We start from the raw sequence: 20,345 nt of genomic DNA on the forward strand, positions 1-20,345 counted from the left end.
TCTACTTTCCTAAATGTTTATAATTCTCCATTTAAAAAGTTATAAAAACAAAGAATAGAATGCCTCATGTTGCAAGGCCAGGCCTAAAGAAATGAGATATGTAAATGTGAACTTGAAAAGTCAGGTTTATTTAAGCAAAAACAACAAATATTAGAGGAAAAAATATTTGTTTAAATAAACTGCAATAATTTTTTTATCCACTATACTAGAACATCAGAATTAATTGGAAAACAGAATACTTACTAAGGAAAGAGGAGAAAACAACTCCACCCCAGATAGAATAGTCATTTAATTCAGTGAGAGAAGAAATAAACATGTCTTGGAGGCAAATCATGGGCTCTTAGCAATTAGCATCTTCCCTACACTGATTTTCCTATAAAGGAGAAACTTAGGAAGGAGCTGAAGAGTCTTTAGTGATAACCCTGAAGGATCCGGTACATCTCTTGAGGATTTCTCAGCCTTCTGAGAGTAAGTGTAGCAGAGAAGCGAAAACGTTCTTTTCCAACCCTTGCTCCTGCCAGGTTGCTGGGGGGCGATGGGGGGGGGGAGGTATTCCACAAGGCCACTGCTATTAAAGTTCTACTATGTAATGCCACGTTTAAATTCTCCTGTCTCCAAAACGTAAAATAGATTTGTTTCCATCCTCTGAAATACTGTGACTGAGAAGTCCTTTAGTACTGCTGAAGAAATGCCACTATTCCAGCTGATTTGGGGAAAGGGTGTTCTGCTCAGGGAAAGATGCTATATCTCAGAAAATCTTAAGACACTCTGCAGATGGAAATGGGGGTGGGGCGGGGAGAATGCCTTCCCCACCCCAGTCTGAAGTTCTTTCTTAGCCTGATTTCCGACGACAGTATCTTAATATCTAAAGTTTTTTGGGCATTCTTTAAAGTGCAACTTATCCTGACGTCTCAAGGTACGTAAAAGTTGCCAAAGTCCGAGGAATGAGTCACTTTGCTCAATTCTGATGAGTAATCTCAGGTGTCATGGAACCCCGTTCGGAAGAAAGATAGGGGAGGGGGCGTCAGATCTGCAGGCGGAAGAAGACGGAACGCTGGGGATTGCATGGCAAGATCTCGATTTTCCTAAAGTTGCGTCACTTCGAACCCAATTGGGTCCAGATGTTATGCGCACGGACGGATTACCGTCTCGGAAACTCTCAATCAGACGCAAGCGAAAGGAGAGGAGGCGGCTAATTAAATATTGAGAGAAAGTCGCGTGGGGAGCGTGTCACGTGGGTCTCGAGCCTCAAGGAGACTGGAATAAATAGCGCGCCGGCAGCCAGCAGGCAAAAAAGCGCGCTGCTGACCTCCTTCTCCGCAATTGCGGAGACGGATTGCAGAGCGCCGGGCGAGCGCTCAGACCAGCCGGAGGAACCCCGCGGGCGGTTCAGCTGTGGTAGGTGCCTGCGCTACCGGGAGCGCTTTCTGCCACGCGCACTGCTCGGAGACCGCGTCTAGCAGGGCTGGTGGACCCGCTGGATCGGGGAACCGTGGGAAACAGCAGAGAGACTAGGGAAAGGCGTGTATCCTTGTCTTCCACCTACAGGCTTGAAGGTGTGGATTGGTGAGTTAGGGGCTGGAGGAATTGGGATCCAGGAAGAAGGGGATTTGAGAAGGTTGCGGGCTTGAGTCTCTTTCCTAAATGGTACAGTCAGGACTTTAGCCCTTAGGCGGTATATCTTGTTTCAATCGGCTCTGAGCTCGGCTGTGGGGCTGAAATTTCTGTTGCTTCAACTCTAGGATAGCCACCCCATATAGATATTCTCCCCTTTCCCTTCTCCTCACTCTTTCCAGAAATCGAACATGAAAATCCTCGTGGCCTTGGCAGTCTTTTTTCTCGTCTCTACTCAACTGTTTGCAGAAGAAATCGGAGCCAACGATGATCTGAATTATTGGTCCGACTGGTCAGACAGCGACCAGATAAAGGTGAGACCCAGTCTTTGAGATGGTCCGCACCGTTCTTCCTAGGCTCAGGAGCTGTCACTTACCCCTCGAGATAGCACCCCAGTTATTGCAGTGGGCACCGGGACTACAACCAGAGGCAGTGGAGGCGCAGGAGGAGGGAGGCAAAGGAACCCCATCCTCTGGGTCCTAAATGAGATTTTGCACCCACGAAGCCGATTTCCTACGGAGGGCTGCATCATTGGGTCTCAGGAACTCTCCAGAGAAATAATTCCCTCCCTGATGATTCTGGGATCCTCACAAGAGTGAAAACACGGGATTTCATCCCGTAATAACGCAGATTTCCGGCACTTGGGTCCAGCTGCCGGGACAGGGCGTTAGGGAACGCTGGGCAAGTGGCGAGCTGCTGGAGGATTGGAGGGGCGCCGTGAATGGGAAGCTAACTTCCTGCCTTGACTTTTATTTTATCGCCCTGAGGACATAGCTGCAAGTTTTCCTTTAGAAGGCAAACAGGCTGTTCGCGCAAGGGAGCGTGCCCCTCGGGGACAGGGCAAATCGCGCAGTGCAAATCCCTTTAAAGCGCTGTCACCATCCCTAACCTCCCATCCCGCCACCACCACCCCACTACTGTGCATTTAGACCGTGAGAGGTCTCAAAGCTGGCGACAGAGAAAAGACAAAGTCTGGTGGCTGAGAGGTAGATGAGTGAGGCTCCTCGGGCTGGGCGGAAAGAGCAGAAGGTGCTGCTCCAGCTAACTCGCAAGGGCAGGGCCTGGGGGAGGGGGCGGCGCTGGACTTGGATTCCTAGGGGTGGGGTCGAGAGAGGGAGCGTCCAGGCGTGAGGAAGCCCGGCCTCCTCTCGCCTGGATGCTAGTTCCCCAGCCCAGACCTGCTGAACCCCACCGGCGAGATTTGCCCAAGGCTGGAGCGCACCGCAAGGAGGACTCGGTTTCCCGGGCCTCTCATTGGTTGCCTACATGGCCGTTTGTCCGTACATCTGTCCTCCAGGAGGAGCTGCCGGAGCCCTTTGAGCATCTTCTGCAGAGAATCGCGCGGAGACCCAAGCCTCAACAGTTCTTCGGATTAATGGGCAAACGGGATGCTGGTGAGATAGGCAACCATCCTCTCTCTCTTCCTGGGCAACTCGCCCTTCTCCGCTAGCTCGCACTCGCACCCAGCCTACTTTGCTCTTTGGGTAAAGATTTCCACCCTAAAGAGGGTATATCTCTCAAGGCACGATTCTGACCCTCACCTCGCTAACTCATGCGTGCCCGCGGGGGAGGGAGAGATCCTTAGAACCACCAAGAACAAGAACTAATTTTAGCGAAGTACCCTCTTAACTAAGGATCCAAACTGTCAAAGAGAAAGGCTAGGGGCCTCCGAGGGGTAGTACTCGGAATGTTCTCAGTGCATGTGGAAACTGATTTGAGACCACTGAGGTTAGATTACAGTTAGCTGCCCGGTGCCTCATGATAGAAATATTTAATTCCTTGAATTCATCACACCATCAATGGAACGGGTAAATAGTTAATGTCAATTGTCTCTTGTCAGATTCCTCAATTGAAAAACAAGTGGCCCTGTTAAAGGCTCTTTATGGTAAACATTTCTATAAATCTTTATTTTACTATTATGAATGCACATTTATGAAAATGCACGTGTATGAAAATGAAGTCTTCTTTGGGCTGAAATACAGATTCTTGACAATGCCTCTTGATTAAAGAGATGGATTTCCATCTCTCTCTCCTGAGCATCAAACTGTGGCCAGCCTTGAAGATATGTCTCTTATAAGAAGACAGAGAGGTGTTTCGGCCAGGCAGTTATTAACCGGCCTCAGGAGTCTCTCAGTCCTGGGTTTGAATCCATGGCCCATATAAGTGACTTCAAAATATTACTTTCGTTTGTTAAGATATTTTGTTTTTATTATTAATAATTTGACTAGTATTTACGGTTCTCCTATATTCCTCAGCATAGTCCTTGAATGGGAAATGTCATGTTATTTAAAAAATCAATTCCTTTTATAATTCTCTTTAAAAGAAATAATGTAGCACCTCTAAAACGAATCTATTGTTTGCTAATTTTATCTTTTTTTCAATAGGACATGGCCAGATCTCTCATAAAAGTAAGTTACATATCATTTTGTCATTTATCAAATGCAAATGTAATTAGATTCAATTCTACTTTATGTAATATTTTCTGTTGTAACCTAAGACTTAATATTTTCAATTAAGACAGTATAAGAATGGAGAAGACTCAAATTACATCCAGAACATGATTGTTTAAAGCTCTGTTGCTTAAACATGTCATATTTACCAAAATGATGTGTTATATTAAAAATCCTTAATTCTTAACCAAACTTTTGCTAAATTCCTGACCCACAGAAACCGAAAAAAATATTTTTTTCTTTTAATCTGCTAAAGAAAAAAGAGGGAGGGAAGAAGGAGGGAGGAAGGAAGGGAGGAAGAAAGGAAGGAAGGAAAGAAAAAAGGAATCCTTAAACTCCTATAATTTGTTAGTTTTAGGTAAGAATTTCAACCCTAGGGGTAAAAATTCACCACAGATGCCTCTTCCCTCATCCCCACCCACTACTTCCACTGCAGAAACAAAAATCCAAGCATTTATAGGCATCTCCTAGTTCACTTTAGTATGCTGGATATTATGACATCAATTATTAGAGTAATCCAGCAGCCAATTAAGGTAATGGGATGAATATGTGCATAGAGAATCCATACTAAACGTAAAGATAGAAATGTAGCTTTTTGATCCCATAATTGAATGGGAAACCTCAGTCTTTCAAAGCACAGTGAAACATTTCTTAGAGCAACAAAGATGGCAGAATCGTGGCTAGACAGTCATTTGATCCGTTTCCCAGTTATAGGAACCAGAGTTGACAGGAAGTCCCAGGGGCCCATCTCAATCTTGTTCACTTACCCCAGCTTGGATTTTGGTTCACTGGGGGCAGAATAGGCCACACTAAAACAGCAGTGTTCTCAACTAATATAGTATAAACCAGCAGACGTCCTCCCACCAGAGTTAAAATGATAATCCTTTCCAAGGGCTTCATCTTTGAAAGTAAATATATCTTATTCAGATTGAATTTCTAAGGACTTGACTTTCCAAGGAATTATACACAGCAAAATTCTATGTAAAGAAATAAATGTACTCTCTTAATGTAAAAACTGATATACCTTTTCCAAAAGAAGTATTTTAAAAAATCCAATAAAATAGAAGTAGTCACCTTTAGAAGTTTATAATCATCAAGTATAAGGATCTGATTTAACTAAGCTTCAGCTTCCTGAGAAATACAATATATTCCATAATGTGAGGAAACAAGCTTTGACATTTCTGTCACACAAATGTGAAATTGACCCCTTAAAAACCAAAGCTAGCAGCAACAATATTTAAAACATTATATATAAACAGATTATAATATGAATAAAGTGTCCTTGCTAATATTTAGGTATAGAATTGAGAAAGGTGCTTTCATTGTATTATTTGATTTAGTGTCATTTATAAGACTTATTAGGAATCTTTATTTTTTTCAGGTTCACCAAAACTTGAAATAGTTATATATTTATTATATAGGCATACCTTTGGAAATTTGCTTTTTTGGTACTAGTTATAATAGTTTATTTCCTCAAAGATATACATATTAAAATACCCCTAAATGTATTTTTCCAGGGCATAAAACAGATTCCTTTGTTGGACTAATGGGCAAAAGAGCTTTAAATTCTGGTATGTATAAAACCATGACTAAAAATAAACAGTATCTTAAATCTACTTCTGTTTTCTCTAAGGCATTCTTTAAAGTATTAAACAGGAATAATAATTAAAATGGGCATTTATGGTGGAAAAATCTATGTAGTAAATAAATCCAAGAGTGGATTTATAGCTGATTGAGCTGCTATCACACAATATCAATCTATCTTTCTCAAACTCCCAGTGTCTGTCCCCTTTAGTCATTACTTAACCTGAATCTTTGGGCTAGTCTAACATCCTTTCCCTCATATCTTGTTCAATGAGCCATATCTAACCTTACTGAACTAAAGGGGTAGGGGGTGGAGAGCAGGGAGTAAAACTGATTTTCACTTGTTACCAAGGTATTTGGAAAGTCTTACAAAAGGTTAAATCTGACAGTCTTCCCTCACAAAAATAAATAGATAAGTAAACAAAAACAAACCCATTTATACCAATCACTGGCTCTTTATCAAATTGTAGGAGCTCAAACTGTAACCATCCTGATGAATGTTTACAACTATGAGAGTAGCATAGTGTGTTCCATTGCTTTCAGAAAGGAACACAATCAAATTATCCTAGGGGGTTATAATCAGTTCTGGGTATAAAATTCTTAGAGAGGAGTACCACAGTTCTCTTCAATAATCCAGTTTAATTCTGAACAATTCCTTCACTTGATATTAAGATTACATATTTATTTTCTGTAATTTCTATCTTCTATGTAAATACCACATGCATATATCTGAAAACTCTTGTTTCTCAACTCTTTCATCACAGTATTTTCAAGGTTAGATAAACCCTATATCTTTTTCATAGAGACTGATATTTTGTTAAACTCATTCAGACCTTAGAGTCCTTAGTTTAGTTTTTTTGGAAAAGCTATTCAGATTCTTTTTATTTTACCTTCAGCAAAATTAGAATCAAAATACTAATTGTGTAATTAATTAGAAAGTAACCGTCACTGATCTTACCTATTTAGAGTATTTCTAGTTTCCTGAAAATCTATAACTTCAGATGTGCTGGCTTAATTACTCTGAAAAAGTCCATGTAAAAATGATATATCCTGAATCCTGTTATTTATATTGGCTCTCTCCCATCTAAACTTAGATACTACATTTATATTTCTTCAGTAATTTGGAGGATTCTCAAGTTTAAATTATAAAGAAGTTACCAGTGTACCTAATGAAAATCTAAAATTGTTTTACTAATTTTAGAAATGGAATATAAGCTTAAACCCCACTGGTTTTAAAAATGTACACTAGCCCTTATATACCTGTGGTTGTCTTGATAATCATACAAGTCATCAACTTTCCAGTTTCAGAATTGATACAAGTTGCAGAACATGCTAATTTTACAAATAATACAGATACTATGGAGTTCCCGTCTTGACCCAGCAGGAACGAATCTGACTAGGAACTATGAGGTTGCAGGTTTGATCCCTCGCCTCACTCAGCGGGTTAAGGATCCGGTGTTGCCATGAGATGTGGTCGCAGATGCGGCTCGGATCTGGTGATGCTGTGGCTCTGGCATAGGCTGGCAGCAACAGCTCTAATTAGACCCCTAGCCTGGGAACCACCATATGCCAGGGGTGTGGCCCTAAAAAGACAAAAAGACAAAAAAGCAAACAAACAAAAAAGAAAAAAAATACAGATAGTATGCAGTTTAGAACAGATTAGATGCTATTAAATATGCTTAAAATAATATAATCATATCTAATGGTAACTACATGAATCTGAACCAATTTATGACTAAATCTTTGCTCCTCCACTTTAGTTAAGAAAATATAAAAGGAAAAAATGGGCAAACATGTAATCTATACTCAATCAGATGCCCTTTCATTTGATAAGTTGAGGTGTCTTCTATACCCATCTGATCTTTACCCTTTTGTGGCCACATGCCCCTTTGAAATCTAGAAACTCATATGCATGCAGCTCATACACACATCAGCTCACACATACAAACATTTACATGTGGTTTTAGAGAGTTCAAGGACCAGGTAAGAAACGATGCTTCCAGTCAAGAGGACATTATGTTCCAGGTCAATCACTGATCTATCTTTGGTTAGTTGACATTAGCGTTTATCTCCCTTCTCTGAGGAACAACATTATGTTACTGAAAGCACCTCAGGAATGAACTTGTGCTAGTCATCCTCCTCCAGATAGAAACAAACAAGGGTGAGAAACAGACTGTTTCTTCCCTTCAGAACTGCCCAGATTGGGGCTCAGACTATTTCCCCCAGAAGTGTGTATGTGATCGACATAAAACATCCAGTGTATTGATAGCCTCACTTAAGGGAATGCTGGATGCTACAGACCATCTGCTTAGTGGTGAAAAGGAAAAGATAACACTGACAAAGTGATAAACCCACTTTGTCTTTCAACAAATCCTTCTCACTGAGAAAATTCTTTGGACTGGGACCTACGATTCCTACATGTCTTTCACGTTCTTTCTACTTTTCTTTTTCTTTTTCTTTTTTGTTTTCTTTTTTGTCTTTTTAGGGCCGTGCCTGTGGCATATGGAAGTTCCCAGGCTAGGGGTCAAATCAGAGCTGTATCTGCTGACCTACACCACAGCTCACAGCAACATCAGATTGTTAACCCACTGAGTGAGGCCAGGGATTGAACCCTCATCCTCATGGATATTAATCAGGTTTGTTTCTGCAGAGCCACCATGGGAACTCCCTATTTCTATTTAAATTCATTATTTTATACATGCATATTGAATTTTTAAAGGCACAGTAGTTTTACTGTGATGAAAATCTAAGTATGTAAAGTATTAGCTAAAATGGTGAACAATATACTTAAGTATTTGATCACAACAATCTAATCCTTACCCTTTTGTAGTTACAGACCCCTTTGGAATTACATTTAATAATGTAATATAATGATATAATTTCAGCGCTTTTTTTTTCTGTCCAGATAATCAAAATACATAAATTACTTGTTAGCTATGTGTTAAATACCTTTGGAAGCAGTGATTAACCTTTCATAGGTCATTAGGGTGCTAGGAGGTAAGGTAAACGATGTTGTATTTAGATGGCACAATTGTCCTACCTAAGACAATGAGATTGTTTTTAGTCTCAAGGACAATCTGTCCCTGAGAGGAATCCACAAGACAGGAAGAGACCGTTATACCATTAGGTACCCCTATACAAGAAGTCAGCAAACTTTTTCTATAAAGAGCCAGATAGTAAATATTATTATTTTATATTTCTAGTGCTGCACCCATGGCATATGGTGGTTCCCAGGCTAGGGGTCAAATCAGAGCTGCAGCTTCTGGCCTACGCCACAGCCACAGCAACGCAGGATCCAAGCCACATCTGTGACCTACACTACAGCTCACGGTAATGCCACTGAACGAGGCCAGGGATCAAACCTGCATCTTCATGGATGATAGTCAGATTTGTTTCCGCTAACGCTAAGCCTCAATGGGAGCTCCCAGATAGTAAATATTTTAGACTATGTGAGCCAGGCAGCCTCTGTAGCAATTACTCAGATTTGCCATTTTAATGTTAAAGTAGGCATAGACTTTATCCCTGTTCCAATAAAACATTATTTACAGGAAAAGATGGTGGGCTGGATTTGGCTCATGGCCTGTGATTGGTTAACTGTGTTCTATAATAAAAGTCACACATTGTACTTTCTTCCTACTACTATTCCTGATTACTTTAGGCATTGTCCTTTCTATGAATCATCATGGGTGTCTGCCACTGCTTGAGAAAGGTGTTGAGAATCAACATTGCAGTATATTGTGGAAATGCACTTTAGGGCACCAAGTATATAAGGATAACCAAATAACCAAGAATTTTGTGGTTAGATCACTTCCAATCAGGATAGAGACTTATTGAGGCCCAATTAGAAGATGTGTAAATAAGACTCTTAGAAATACTTAAGTGGAAGCAAAAAAGTAATTATCAGTTTAAAAGAAATTACTCTATGCCTTGAACTTTATCTGTTCAGCTGTGTCAGTAAAGCCTCCTAACAAACCTTTTACCATCTTTTTGTTCTCAGTGGCTTATGAAAGGAGTGCAATGCAGAATTATGAAAGAAGACGTAAATAAACTACCTAACGTATTATTTATCCAGCTTCATTTGTGTCAATGGCTGATGAAAGGTAAAATGAGACAGATGCTATGAAGAATAATTATTTATTTAATAATAATTGTTGTTTTGAGTTGAAAACTCAAAAAGTATTTATTTTTCATATTGTGCCAAGATGTGTTGTAAAAGTGTGTTATAATTCTAACATGGCAACTCCCTCAGAAATAGAAATCAGTGGTAATTTCTCAACAAAGCACAGTGTTCAATGAAGTGGTAGGAACCTATCAATGATACAGTCTCCAAAGAAAGAAATAATTTCTGTTTCTCAAAAGCAGTCACATCAGCGACGTGTGAAGAAAGGAAACTCACAGATATGCTGTGCTTCTCCATTTGTTTTCATGGTGAAAATGTACTGAGATTTGGTAGCAAACTGTGGTGTATCCCTGAAGCATGTTTCATGGTTTATGACTATATAGAGATGTTTTAAAACTTTTAATGTGATTCTAAGGTCTTAATTTTATTGTACAATGTGTTGTGATAGTTAACATTTTAAATAAAAGAAAAAATATCTTGAGAATTGGTTCTTATCCTGTCATTAACATTTATGTCAAATCAGCAACCTTTCTTTTACCAGATAAAATATGTTCAAAGTTGTTTTGGTTGCTAAATCATGAACCATAGAGCTACTAAACTTCCCTTTCTTAAGGAAAATGACTAAAATGGAATCTGTTTCTCTCAAACACACCTTTTTTTGGGGGAGGGGTGCTAAGTTATTTGGCACAAGATCATTCATGGCAAAAACATTTATATTCTGGTACCCAAACTGTAAAGGCTCAGTTCTTTTTACATGATTCCCTTTTACAAATATGATTATTATCAATTTTTAAAAAGAATTTTACTGATTATTTCCTTGCTGGGTAAAACATCAGCACACTGCCATTTCAGCCCTGCTTAGAGCCCAGGAATAAATAAATGCATCATTGTGTGAGTCTCACTGGAATTTAGGCACCAAACTAAACTCTGACCAAAGTCATTGGCAGATGATGCAGAAAGATGGGGAGCTGATAATATGGCACCACCACCATAAGGAAGATAAGAGCCCCTTTCCTGCATTTCTAAGGACTGCCTATGAATAGCTAGTGCTCATAACACTCCAGCAGAAGCAGTGCATCAGAGGAGCTCTTGTGTATTTAAAGAGAAGAATTGATAGTTGTCCTTGGAATTATTTTCTGATTGCATAGTGTGTGAAACATTGACAAGTGGTGAAACAACTCAGGACAAGCATTGCTCAGTGAAATAAAACTCCATGAGTTTATTCTGGACTGGTGACTGTTGTTGATCAATTAAAACCATTGGTGGGACAGGAGAGCTAAAGAAAATTTTTTCTTTTATTTTTTAAATTTTATCTTTGAATACTTTGTTTAAAAAAAAAAACTCCAATGAACTCATTTTCCTTATTACACAATACATTTAAACGCTAAAAATTACATTATCATAAGAAAAATGAGGAAATCAGAGTCATTTAGAACTCCACTCCGCAACACTAATGTTTAATGTTCTATTTAATAATAATAATATTTGTAATATATGATAATCATAATAGCTAACATAATATATATTTAATCACCCAATGAAGGAAGCAATATTATTATTATTATTACTATCATCATTTTACTAATGATGACATGAAGCTCAAAGAAATGTTGGACTTAGAGATTATAATATGAGAGGAGTCAGGATTACAGAGGAATTATTAGGCAGAAACAGCAGCACAAATTAATATCTAACCATGAGATTGATTAAACAAACTGGTATATTGATAAAACTGAATATTATGACATCACTTACAATGGCATTATGGGGTATTTAGTGACATGGAATGTATAAGTTATGTTAGACAAAAAGTAGTATTTATGCATTATACAAACATATATATACATATATATTTGCGTAGATGTTATAATGTAGGAACCATGTAATAGGTAAGAGTGTGGGGCTCAGAGTCCGACTAAGACTATTCCATTTCTTAATGGCTGTGTGATGATGGACAAGTCTCTTAATTTCTTTCTGCCTGATTTTCCTCATCAATAAAACTGGACAAATTGTGATATCCACTCCTATATGCATATATATATACTATATAAACACTACACATAGTGGACAGTAGCCACATGGAGCTTAGTTGTGGGACTGATGAAGGCAAAGCTTTGAGCACGACTTCTGGTACCCAGGGAGAGTAAGCTGTGAATGTTACCTGTTACCTTTGTTAGCTACTCTCTGCAATCCCCAGTGAGAAATCAGCACTATATTACATACAATAAAATAGTTTTATAGGCACACTGAAGAAGCAGCAGCCTGGACGTGGTTTCTAAATAGCTACCACACACATTAAACCCAGGGCCTTCTCGCGCATCGAGCGGTGCTTTGTGCTGTTCATTACTGCACTCAACAATCCCCAGGGCCTCTTCCCTCTCTGAGAGTCTATAAATCTTCGCAGCAAGATACTGCAGCAGTGCCTGAAGACCTGAGCCAGCCAGACCTCACTCCTGCCTTCGTTCCCTCCAGGCCCAGAAACCTAGCAACAGGAAGGGGAGCGAGACTTCAGCCGGAAGTCTGTACTCATGAAATATTTACTACGACTTCCCTTCTGCAGCATTCTTTCTTTAATTAAAATGAGCTTTCTTCACCTATACTCTTACATATTTTTATTCTGTTACAAAAGGGCAAAAAGGCCAATCTATATAAAATTACCTGAATAATTTATAGCTTTGGTTTTGAGTTTGTTTTTTGGTTTTAGTTTTGTTATGGTCAGGGTCCAAGGCAAAAAAAAAAAAAAAAAAACAAATAACAACAAAAAGCCACACTGAAGCTGAGTCATTTGAGGAGAATTTAATAAAGGGACTTATCACAAATGTGTGGGCAGGATATAGAGAAGCCAGTGATCTAATGTGATTCTCCAGGCTCACATCCTTGGAGCCACTGTGACCCCAAGGCCTGAGGGATGAAGGTGAGAGTTTTTATGTGCCAAGGACTACCCCGCAACTGTTATCTTCATAGGATGAACCAACACACTGTAATCAAGTATGGGGCTAATCAGGTATGGGGGTGGTGTGTGTGGGGGAGCGAGGACACCACTGAATAAATACGACAACCTCACTCTCCTCTCCCATCTGACCTGCTCTTGGTGCCTCCCATTGGGCAAGCCCACGTGGAAAGCAGAGGGCCTAGAGCCCTCCATGCTGTCCACACTGGTAAGCTGCACAGAAAGGGCCCCAGAGCAAGTGGAGAAATCTGGTGAACACACTGGGAGGTGGAAAAGGAAGATGTCCAAGAAAGACACCAAGTATTCCATTATTGTGATTATATGGGAAACTCATAGTAGAAACTCAATTGGAGAAATGCAGAGAATGAAATATATGTCCTCATTTGAACATCAATTCAACTGCTCAGGGATATAGTTTCATATGGATCCATACAAACGAATAAACAAAGTTAATCTTATTTCAACTTGAACATAGGCTGAAATCCCCCCTTTTAACACCAGATCATTACAAGCACTTTTTAATGGTACATATATTTACCAAGAAATTAATAAGTAGGTTGGGATTTGTTAAAAATATAGTAAGGACTTTTGTTGGACCAGAAATTAGGCAGATTACTAAAAAAGAAAGCACAGGGAAAGCCATAGCTGTAAGCCATGGCTCTGGCAGGAAAATGTGGAGGCGATAGAGGAAGGTACCAACCCCAGAACAGGGGATTGAACACCCCAGAATAGACCTCTCATCAGCAACACTGTGTGCTATGAGGTCAGGGGACACAATCTAAAAATTCTTAAGGAAAATTATGCTTAGCCACACTATTAATTTGTGAAAGAAGAAAAACCAACTGAAAGCTGTTAGCTTAAGCATTTATCAAAACCGCCACAATAGGAGAGCAGCTCAAGATGGCTGCTTTACAGGAGATCAGATAGCCTAAAAAATGTACATATTTGATTGATGAAGGTCAGTCAAATTTCCACAATTTGCAGAACTATTGTCAGAACAATTCTTAAAAAAATGTTCACTCTTCTGATTCTTGGAAGGGAATTAGGCTGCATTAGTCATGGAATAGGTTTCAGGAACTGCAAAACTTGAGCAAAGTTTTTAGCGTAAATTGTTAGTCAATTTAGATTTTGCAGAAGTGATGAAAAGGGAGAGGTGGGGCCCTCATCTTGCCTGGGTCAGTGGTACAAATTCAGCCATTCATCTTTCATAAATTAAAGGCATTTTCAAACATATAAGACCTCAGAAAGTTCACTGTCCATTTACTTCCAAAGAATTATGAGAGAATGTATTTTCAGTAAGAAGAAAAATAAATCAGGAAGGAAGTAATGAGCAAGAAATGTAATGAATAAAGTAATCATTTAAAAAAATTGCTAAATTAAAGGGGTGTGTGTGTGCGCGCGCGCGCGCACGCGCGCATGCGCGCGCACTTTGAGTGTATGTTAAATAAATTCCATAAAATATCAACTGGAGTTAGTTGGGGGAGAAGGAAGGATGGTATAAAAGGGAGTAAATATGTGCTAAACAACTTATCTTTTTAAGAGAAAGGGTAGAACATAGACATATTTTACTTGAATTTCTATAAAGAAAATGTAAGTTTCTATATGTGAGCTTAAAATGTACACAAGTTGGACATGAAAAGAACAGATGAATAAACAACTATCAAAGCAGAAGGGGAGAAATGTTGCAAAACATAATCTAACCAACAGAAGGCAATAAAGCCTTAAAAATTTTTGGCAAAAACAAAACATAAATACATACATACATAAATATAATGTAAACAAACAAATAAATAAAATTTGAAAACAGAGAAAAACTATAGTGAGAATAAATCAAAACCAGTCTTACACCTCTCACACACACAAAACTAGCTTTTTAATGGATTAAAGACTTAAATGCAAGACCTAAAACTGTAAAACTCCTAGAAGAAAAGATAGGAAGAAAATCTCCTTGATATTGGCAATAACATTTTGGACATGACACCAGAAGAAACAGTAAGATATATAGGAAACAAGTTAGGACACGGGAAAGAAGTGGAAGGAAATCCCCAGAGGAGTGTGAAGGTAGATCTCAGAGTGATGGCTACACACTAGAAAAAGAGCTTCTTGTCTAAGGTAGAGAAGTGTTAGTCAACATGTAGAATATAATGCGAGTTGTTACAACTAAGACAGGGCTACACTGTACCATCTTTTAAACCCAAGGACAGAACATTCAGGAGAACTGCCCCATGTGCTGATGAGGTTCCTGCTTTCCCTCCCAAGTCACGAGGCTTAGATTAGCTGAGGACAAGGTTCTGTTTCCACAGACTCCTGAGACCTGGAGTTAGAACTCAGTGAATGGTAAAGCAGAAAACAGAGATCAGCCCACTCCCTCTAACCATATCTCTTCTTAGTATGTGACACCAGGTTTATCCCAGCTTGCTGCCATATTACATTGTTTCCAGAACTAATTCACAGCTTTCTCCACTGGTTTCCTAGAAATAGCACTTGTAAACACCAAAGGAAGCTGAGGCCAGCTCATGGCCCAGAAATTGTTTGGCTTACCCTCTCTTGGAGCTTTCCTCTAATAGTGGTGTTAACGTCCCTTCCTTAGGTAGTTAGGTTTGGACTTGCTACTGAGGTAAAACAAAACTAGACTAAACCAAACTAACCCCAAGCAACACATTATATAGGGGTGCATAAATAAGTGGCAAACCATAATGAAAAACAAGGAAATGATTAACACATAAAAGGATAGTGATTTCCTCTGTTGGAGGAGGGTATATAAGGGCACAGAGCATTGCTAAAGTATTGGATATATTCTTTTCTTATCATGGGTTGGTGGTGCATTTGTTTCTGTTTTAGAATCATTCTTCAAACCATATATATATATATACATATGTGTACTGTGTGTTTTATACTCTTCCGTATGCATGTTCCATTTGATCATTTCATATACACACACACACATACACACACACACATACGCATAATTTTTTAAGTTGCTGGATTCAAGACAAAGACCTCTCATAGATCATTATCAGAGATTTTCCTGCAGACACCAGTCTTGCAAACTAACAGCAGCATGATACAGATAAATATTTGCTCTCTTGGTACAACAAACAATCTGTCTCTGGAAAGAAGAGTGGAGCAAGTAGCCCCTGTGAGTATGTGAGGAGATGTAGGTCCATTTTATTTTTATTGGCTCACTCTGAGCCAAATTTCTGGGCACACTCAGAAAAACTGAAATAAAATCTCCTGCCTTTTCTTCATGTCCTGGGAACTGAAAAACAGTTTGCAAAGTGAAAAGTTAAATAAAATACTTTATAGCAGAAAAGTGAATCTGCTCTTGAACCAAAATAATTTATATCAACATCATTCAGGTTTGTAAGGGAAAAAAAGAGAAGAAGACAGTTAGTTGTTGGCACAAAAAGTATGGGAAGAAATTAAAGATAGAGAGAAATAAATCCTAAATTGACAGCCCCTCAAATAGGAGAAGGTGTACCTCAACAGAGTACATTTCTAGCAGATATTATCTTTCTTCAGTTCCCTAAGCTTTGTGTGTATTTATTTCAGTCTGTAAAATATTTACTGGTATAATTTACTTCCTCAAATCTAGTTTACGTATAGGTAAGAAGACTACTTTCTTTTTTTTTTTTTCCATGTCCATGATGTGTGGAAGTTCTTGGGCCAGAAATCCCATCCACTCCACAGTAGTGACCTGACCCTCTTCAGTGACAACATAAGGTCCTCAACCCTCTGACCCACAAGGGAACTCCAGAAAACTATTTTCTAAAATAAACCAAAGTATAGAGATAATTTCTAACCTTTACTTCAATGAGTCATTATTTGGCATAAAGAACTATCTAGGGAAGTTAAAACTTCCTCCACTACTAATACATATGATGATATTCTTTCCTAATATGCATTAATGACCTCTTCTAAATAGGTAGCAAGTCTATTAGGTAAATATACCATTCTACATTTGTAGCCTTTTTAAAAATCCTAATTTAATTATGTTAGGCTATGAAAATGTATTCTATAAATCCACAGAAATATATTCAGATTTTTTTTAAATTCAAATATTAAGGCTTCCTTGATGTACATTTTGTGTGACTCCCACCCATAATAATGGAGACTAGTTTTCTTCTGCACCAATTCAGAAAATTAAGTCATGTTGCATCACTCAGCCATAATAGTTTGGTTCATTCTCTCAGCTACTTATTCATTCACTGTCCCATTCATTCATTCATCACACATCAATTGTCTTTTAGTTGTAAAACACTGGGATAAGTATATTGGACAGTGATACTGACATCAAAGCACTCACTATCTTCTGGGAGGATGAGATATGCCCAAATAACTAAACTGTAGTGATTGCCATAAAAGAAAAACAGATAAAGTATGATTAGCCATATGAAGGCAGAGGCCATTTCCTTCTGGCTTTCTGGTAAACCCTTGTACCTGGACTAGTGCTGGCTCATAGCAGGTGCTCATACTTGCTGATTGGGAAGAAAAAAGAAATGAATGAGTAAAAGAGGAGATGATATTTAATCTAGGTTTTAATGATCCTTTAATAAGGATCTACTTATTAGAAGATAAAGAAAGCAGGTTTCAAGAACCAAGGTCAGAGCTGGAGTCACGGCTCAGCGGAAAAGAATCTGCCTAACAACTATGAAGATGCAGGTTCGATCCTTGGTGGGTTAAGGATCCGGCGTTGCCTTGAGTTGTGGTGCAGGTCACAGACACGGCATGGATCTGACGTTGATGTGGCTATTGTGTAAGCCAGCAGCTACAGGTCTTATCTGACCCCTAGTCGAATATGGGAACCTCCATATGCTGTGGGTGTGGACCCCCAAAAAAAAGAAAAAAACAGATTATCACCAGAACATTAATTTTTACTTTAATGATTTGATTTTTTAAAATTTTATTTTATTAACATAAGATCACTACATGAGATCTACCCTGTTATCAAAATTTTAAGTGCATAGTACATTATTTTTCATTATAGGTATGATGTTGTACAGCAGATCTCCAGAGCTTAAGCATCTTGCTTAATTGAAACTTTCTGGCCACTAATTAGTAGTACCATTTCTCCCTCCCTCCAGCCCCCAGCAACCACTATCCCACTCTTTGCTTCTATCAATTTGACTACTTTAGACACTTAAAGCACTGTTGGTGGGAATGTAAACTGGTACAACCACTATGAAAAATAGTATGGAGGTACCTCAGAAAACTAAATATAGAACTATCATATGACCCGGCAATCCCACTCTAGGGCATATATCCAGACAAAACTTTCCTTGAAAAATATACATGCACCGTACGTTCACTGCAGCACTATTCACAATAGCCAAGACATGGAAACAACCTCAATGTCCATCAACAAATGAATGGATTAAGAAGATGTGGTATATATATATATATATATATATATATATATATATATAGACACAATGGAACACTACTCAGCCATAAAAAAGAATAAGGTAATGCCATATGCAGCAATCTGGATGGAACTAAAGATTCTCATACTAATTGAAGTAAGTCAGAAAGAGAAAAACAAATACCATACGCTATCACTTATATTTGGAATCTAATATATGCCACAAATGAATATTTCCACAAAAAGAAACTCATGGACATGGAGAACAGATTTGTGATTTCCAAGGAGAAGGGGGAGGGAATGGGATGGACTGGGAAGTTGGGGTTAGTAGATGCAAACTATTGCATTTGGAGTGGATAAGCAATGAGATCCTGCTGCATAGCACAGGGAATGATATCTAGTCATTTGTGATGGAACATGATGGAGGGTAGTGAGAAAAAGTATATATATATATATATATATATATATATATATATATATATATGTATATATATGGCTGGTTCACTTTGCGTACAATAGAAATTGACAGAACACTGTAAATCAACTATAATGGTCAATCAGAAGTTGAGACATATGCTTCTGGTAAAGATGGCAGTTTGCATGTTTGGTATGTGCCTCCCCTCCCTGAAACCTACTGAAATCAAGAGAAGAGAGAGTATTTTATGTACAACTAAAATATTCCCCCTTAGTTTCATAACCAAGAAAAATAAAAAGGGAAACCTGCAGCTCCTCAATAAAATGAAGGAAGACAAATATGGAGCTGTCAAGTAAAAGCTATAAGAGCTTTGTTCAATTTCTAGAAATCTAGAATATCAGAAAGCTCATCTAGCCTTAACCATCTTAAAATACTTTTAAAGGGAAAATATTTTAAATATACTTTGAAATTAATGAAAGATGTTGAAAAAAATAGGACAAATCATGCAAAGCTGGTAGCAAAGTGGGAACTCCAGCCTGGGATATAAGCTGCGAGATTAATGGCCTGGAGCACTATAGTCATTCTCAGAGTGTGGTCCCTGGACCATAGCACCACCATCATGTAGAAAAACGTTAGAAATGCAAATTCCTAAACCCTCTCTAAACCCACTAAATCAGTAATTCTAAGAGTTGCACCTAGCAATCAGTGTTTTAACAGAACAGTACTGACTGAAATTATAGCAAATATCAGAATCCTATGAAGGGCTGGTTAACTTCCTCAGTGTGTAGTCTGGAAATCAACAGCACTGTCAGAAATGCAGAAGCTCAGGCGCCGCCACAGACCCACTGAATCAGAATCTGCAGTTCAACAAGATACCCATACGACTCACACATTGAAGTTCAGGATATGCTGTTCTACAATAATGTCTTACAAATTTTTGACCCACAGGAATTTTATTTATGACATAATATACACACATTGCAGTAGGGTCAGGACTGGGTGAGATGAGTGAGGTACCCAGGGTGCAAAATTTGAGGAGGCACTCAGTCTCAAGGTCGTGCAGGTACACTTCAATGAGTGTGTGATGAGAACTACGTAATATATATATGTATTTGCTTGTCTGTGTTGTTAATGACTCTATTAATGACCGAAGTGAACCTGAATTAATACTATAATTTTAAAAAGAAAAATCTCTTCATCTTATTTCAAAAATAAGAAAAGGAATAAATCGAACAAATACTAAGACTCTTCTTAAGATTGTTGTGTTAATAGGAGCCCCAAATCACAGTGAGGTGGGTATATAGATATTACAATTTAGAATTTCATTCAGGAAATTTTATTCATTTATGGGAAAACTGGAATCACTATGTACAATAAGTCATTATTTCCATTAAGTTGAGGCACAAAACTAGTTGGTTGGAAGTCAGGAAACCTGGTTTTAAAATCAATACAAGAATCACAGCATCTTTATTCTTTCTTGGCCTGGAGTTGGTGTAAGAAACTCCTCACATGGCTTTATGCCCAGTGCAGTGGCAAAAGAGTCTTCCTTGCAGTGAAAATATATTGTTTATTTGGTCTTCTGTGAAGCAGAGACAGTATATCCTGAATGAATCAAAACTGATCTGTTTTCATTTTCTTGTTTAAGGCAACTTGGCTTTGACTGTTTTGTTTTAAATAAAGTAATGTAAGGATGATTCTGCTTAAGATGACAGAACTAAAACATGACACATTTAACTTTTGAAAGACTTGTATTAATAAATCCCTTAATGAGGGCTAAGCCTTGTGTAAGGGTTTTAATGTTTGTTCAGAATCTGAACCTCTAAGTTTGCATATCTGCCTCAGGAGCACAA

The 20,345-nt window shown here is 38.5% G+C and overlaps 1 protein-coding gene across 5 annotated transcripts; it reads left to right on the forward strand.

Moving 5' to 3' along the window:
• Positions 1-1,116: 1,116 nt before the first annotated feature.
• Positions 1,117-10,249, forward strand: TAC1 (tachykinin precursor 1). Of its 5 annotated transcripts, none has more exons than XM_047752607.1 (7): positions 1,120-1,398; positions 1,797-1,928; positions 2,912-3,008; positions 3,455-3,499; positions 3,999-4,022; positions 5,582-5,635; positions 9,646-10,249. In XM_047752607.1, exons 2-7 carry the CDS (start codon positions 1,806-1,808, stop codon positions 9,693-9,695), a joined length of 393 nt encoding a protein of 130 aa, XP_047608563.1. In that variant the 5' UTR covers positions 1,120-1,398; positions 1,797-1,805; the 3' UTR covers positions 9,696-10,249. The 5 variants fall into 5 exon arrangements, with proteins under 5 accessions (XP_047608566.1, XP_047608563.1, XP_047608565.1 ...); XM_047752608.1 differs by lacking the exon at positions 1,120-1,398 and adding an exon at positions 1,423-1,566; XM_047752610.1 differs by lacking the exon at positions 5,582-5,635 and having other exon boundaries at positions 1,117-1,398.
• The last annotated feature ends 10,096 nt before the right edge of the window (positions 10,250-20,345 follow it).

Source organism: Phacochoerus africanus, chromosome 11 (assembly GCF_016906955.1).
Source record: "Phacochoerus africanus isolate WHEZ1 chromosome 11, ROS_Pafr_v1, whole genome shotgun sequence".
NCBI classification, from domain to species: domain Eukaryota; kingdom Metazoa; phylum Chordata; class Mammalia; order Artiodactyla; family Suidae; genus Phacochoerus; species Phacochoerus africanus.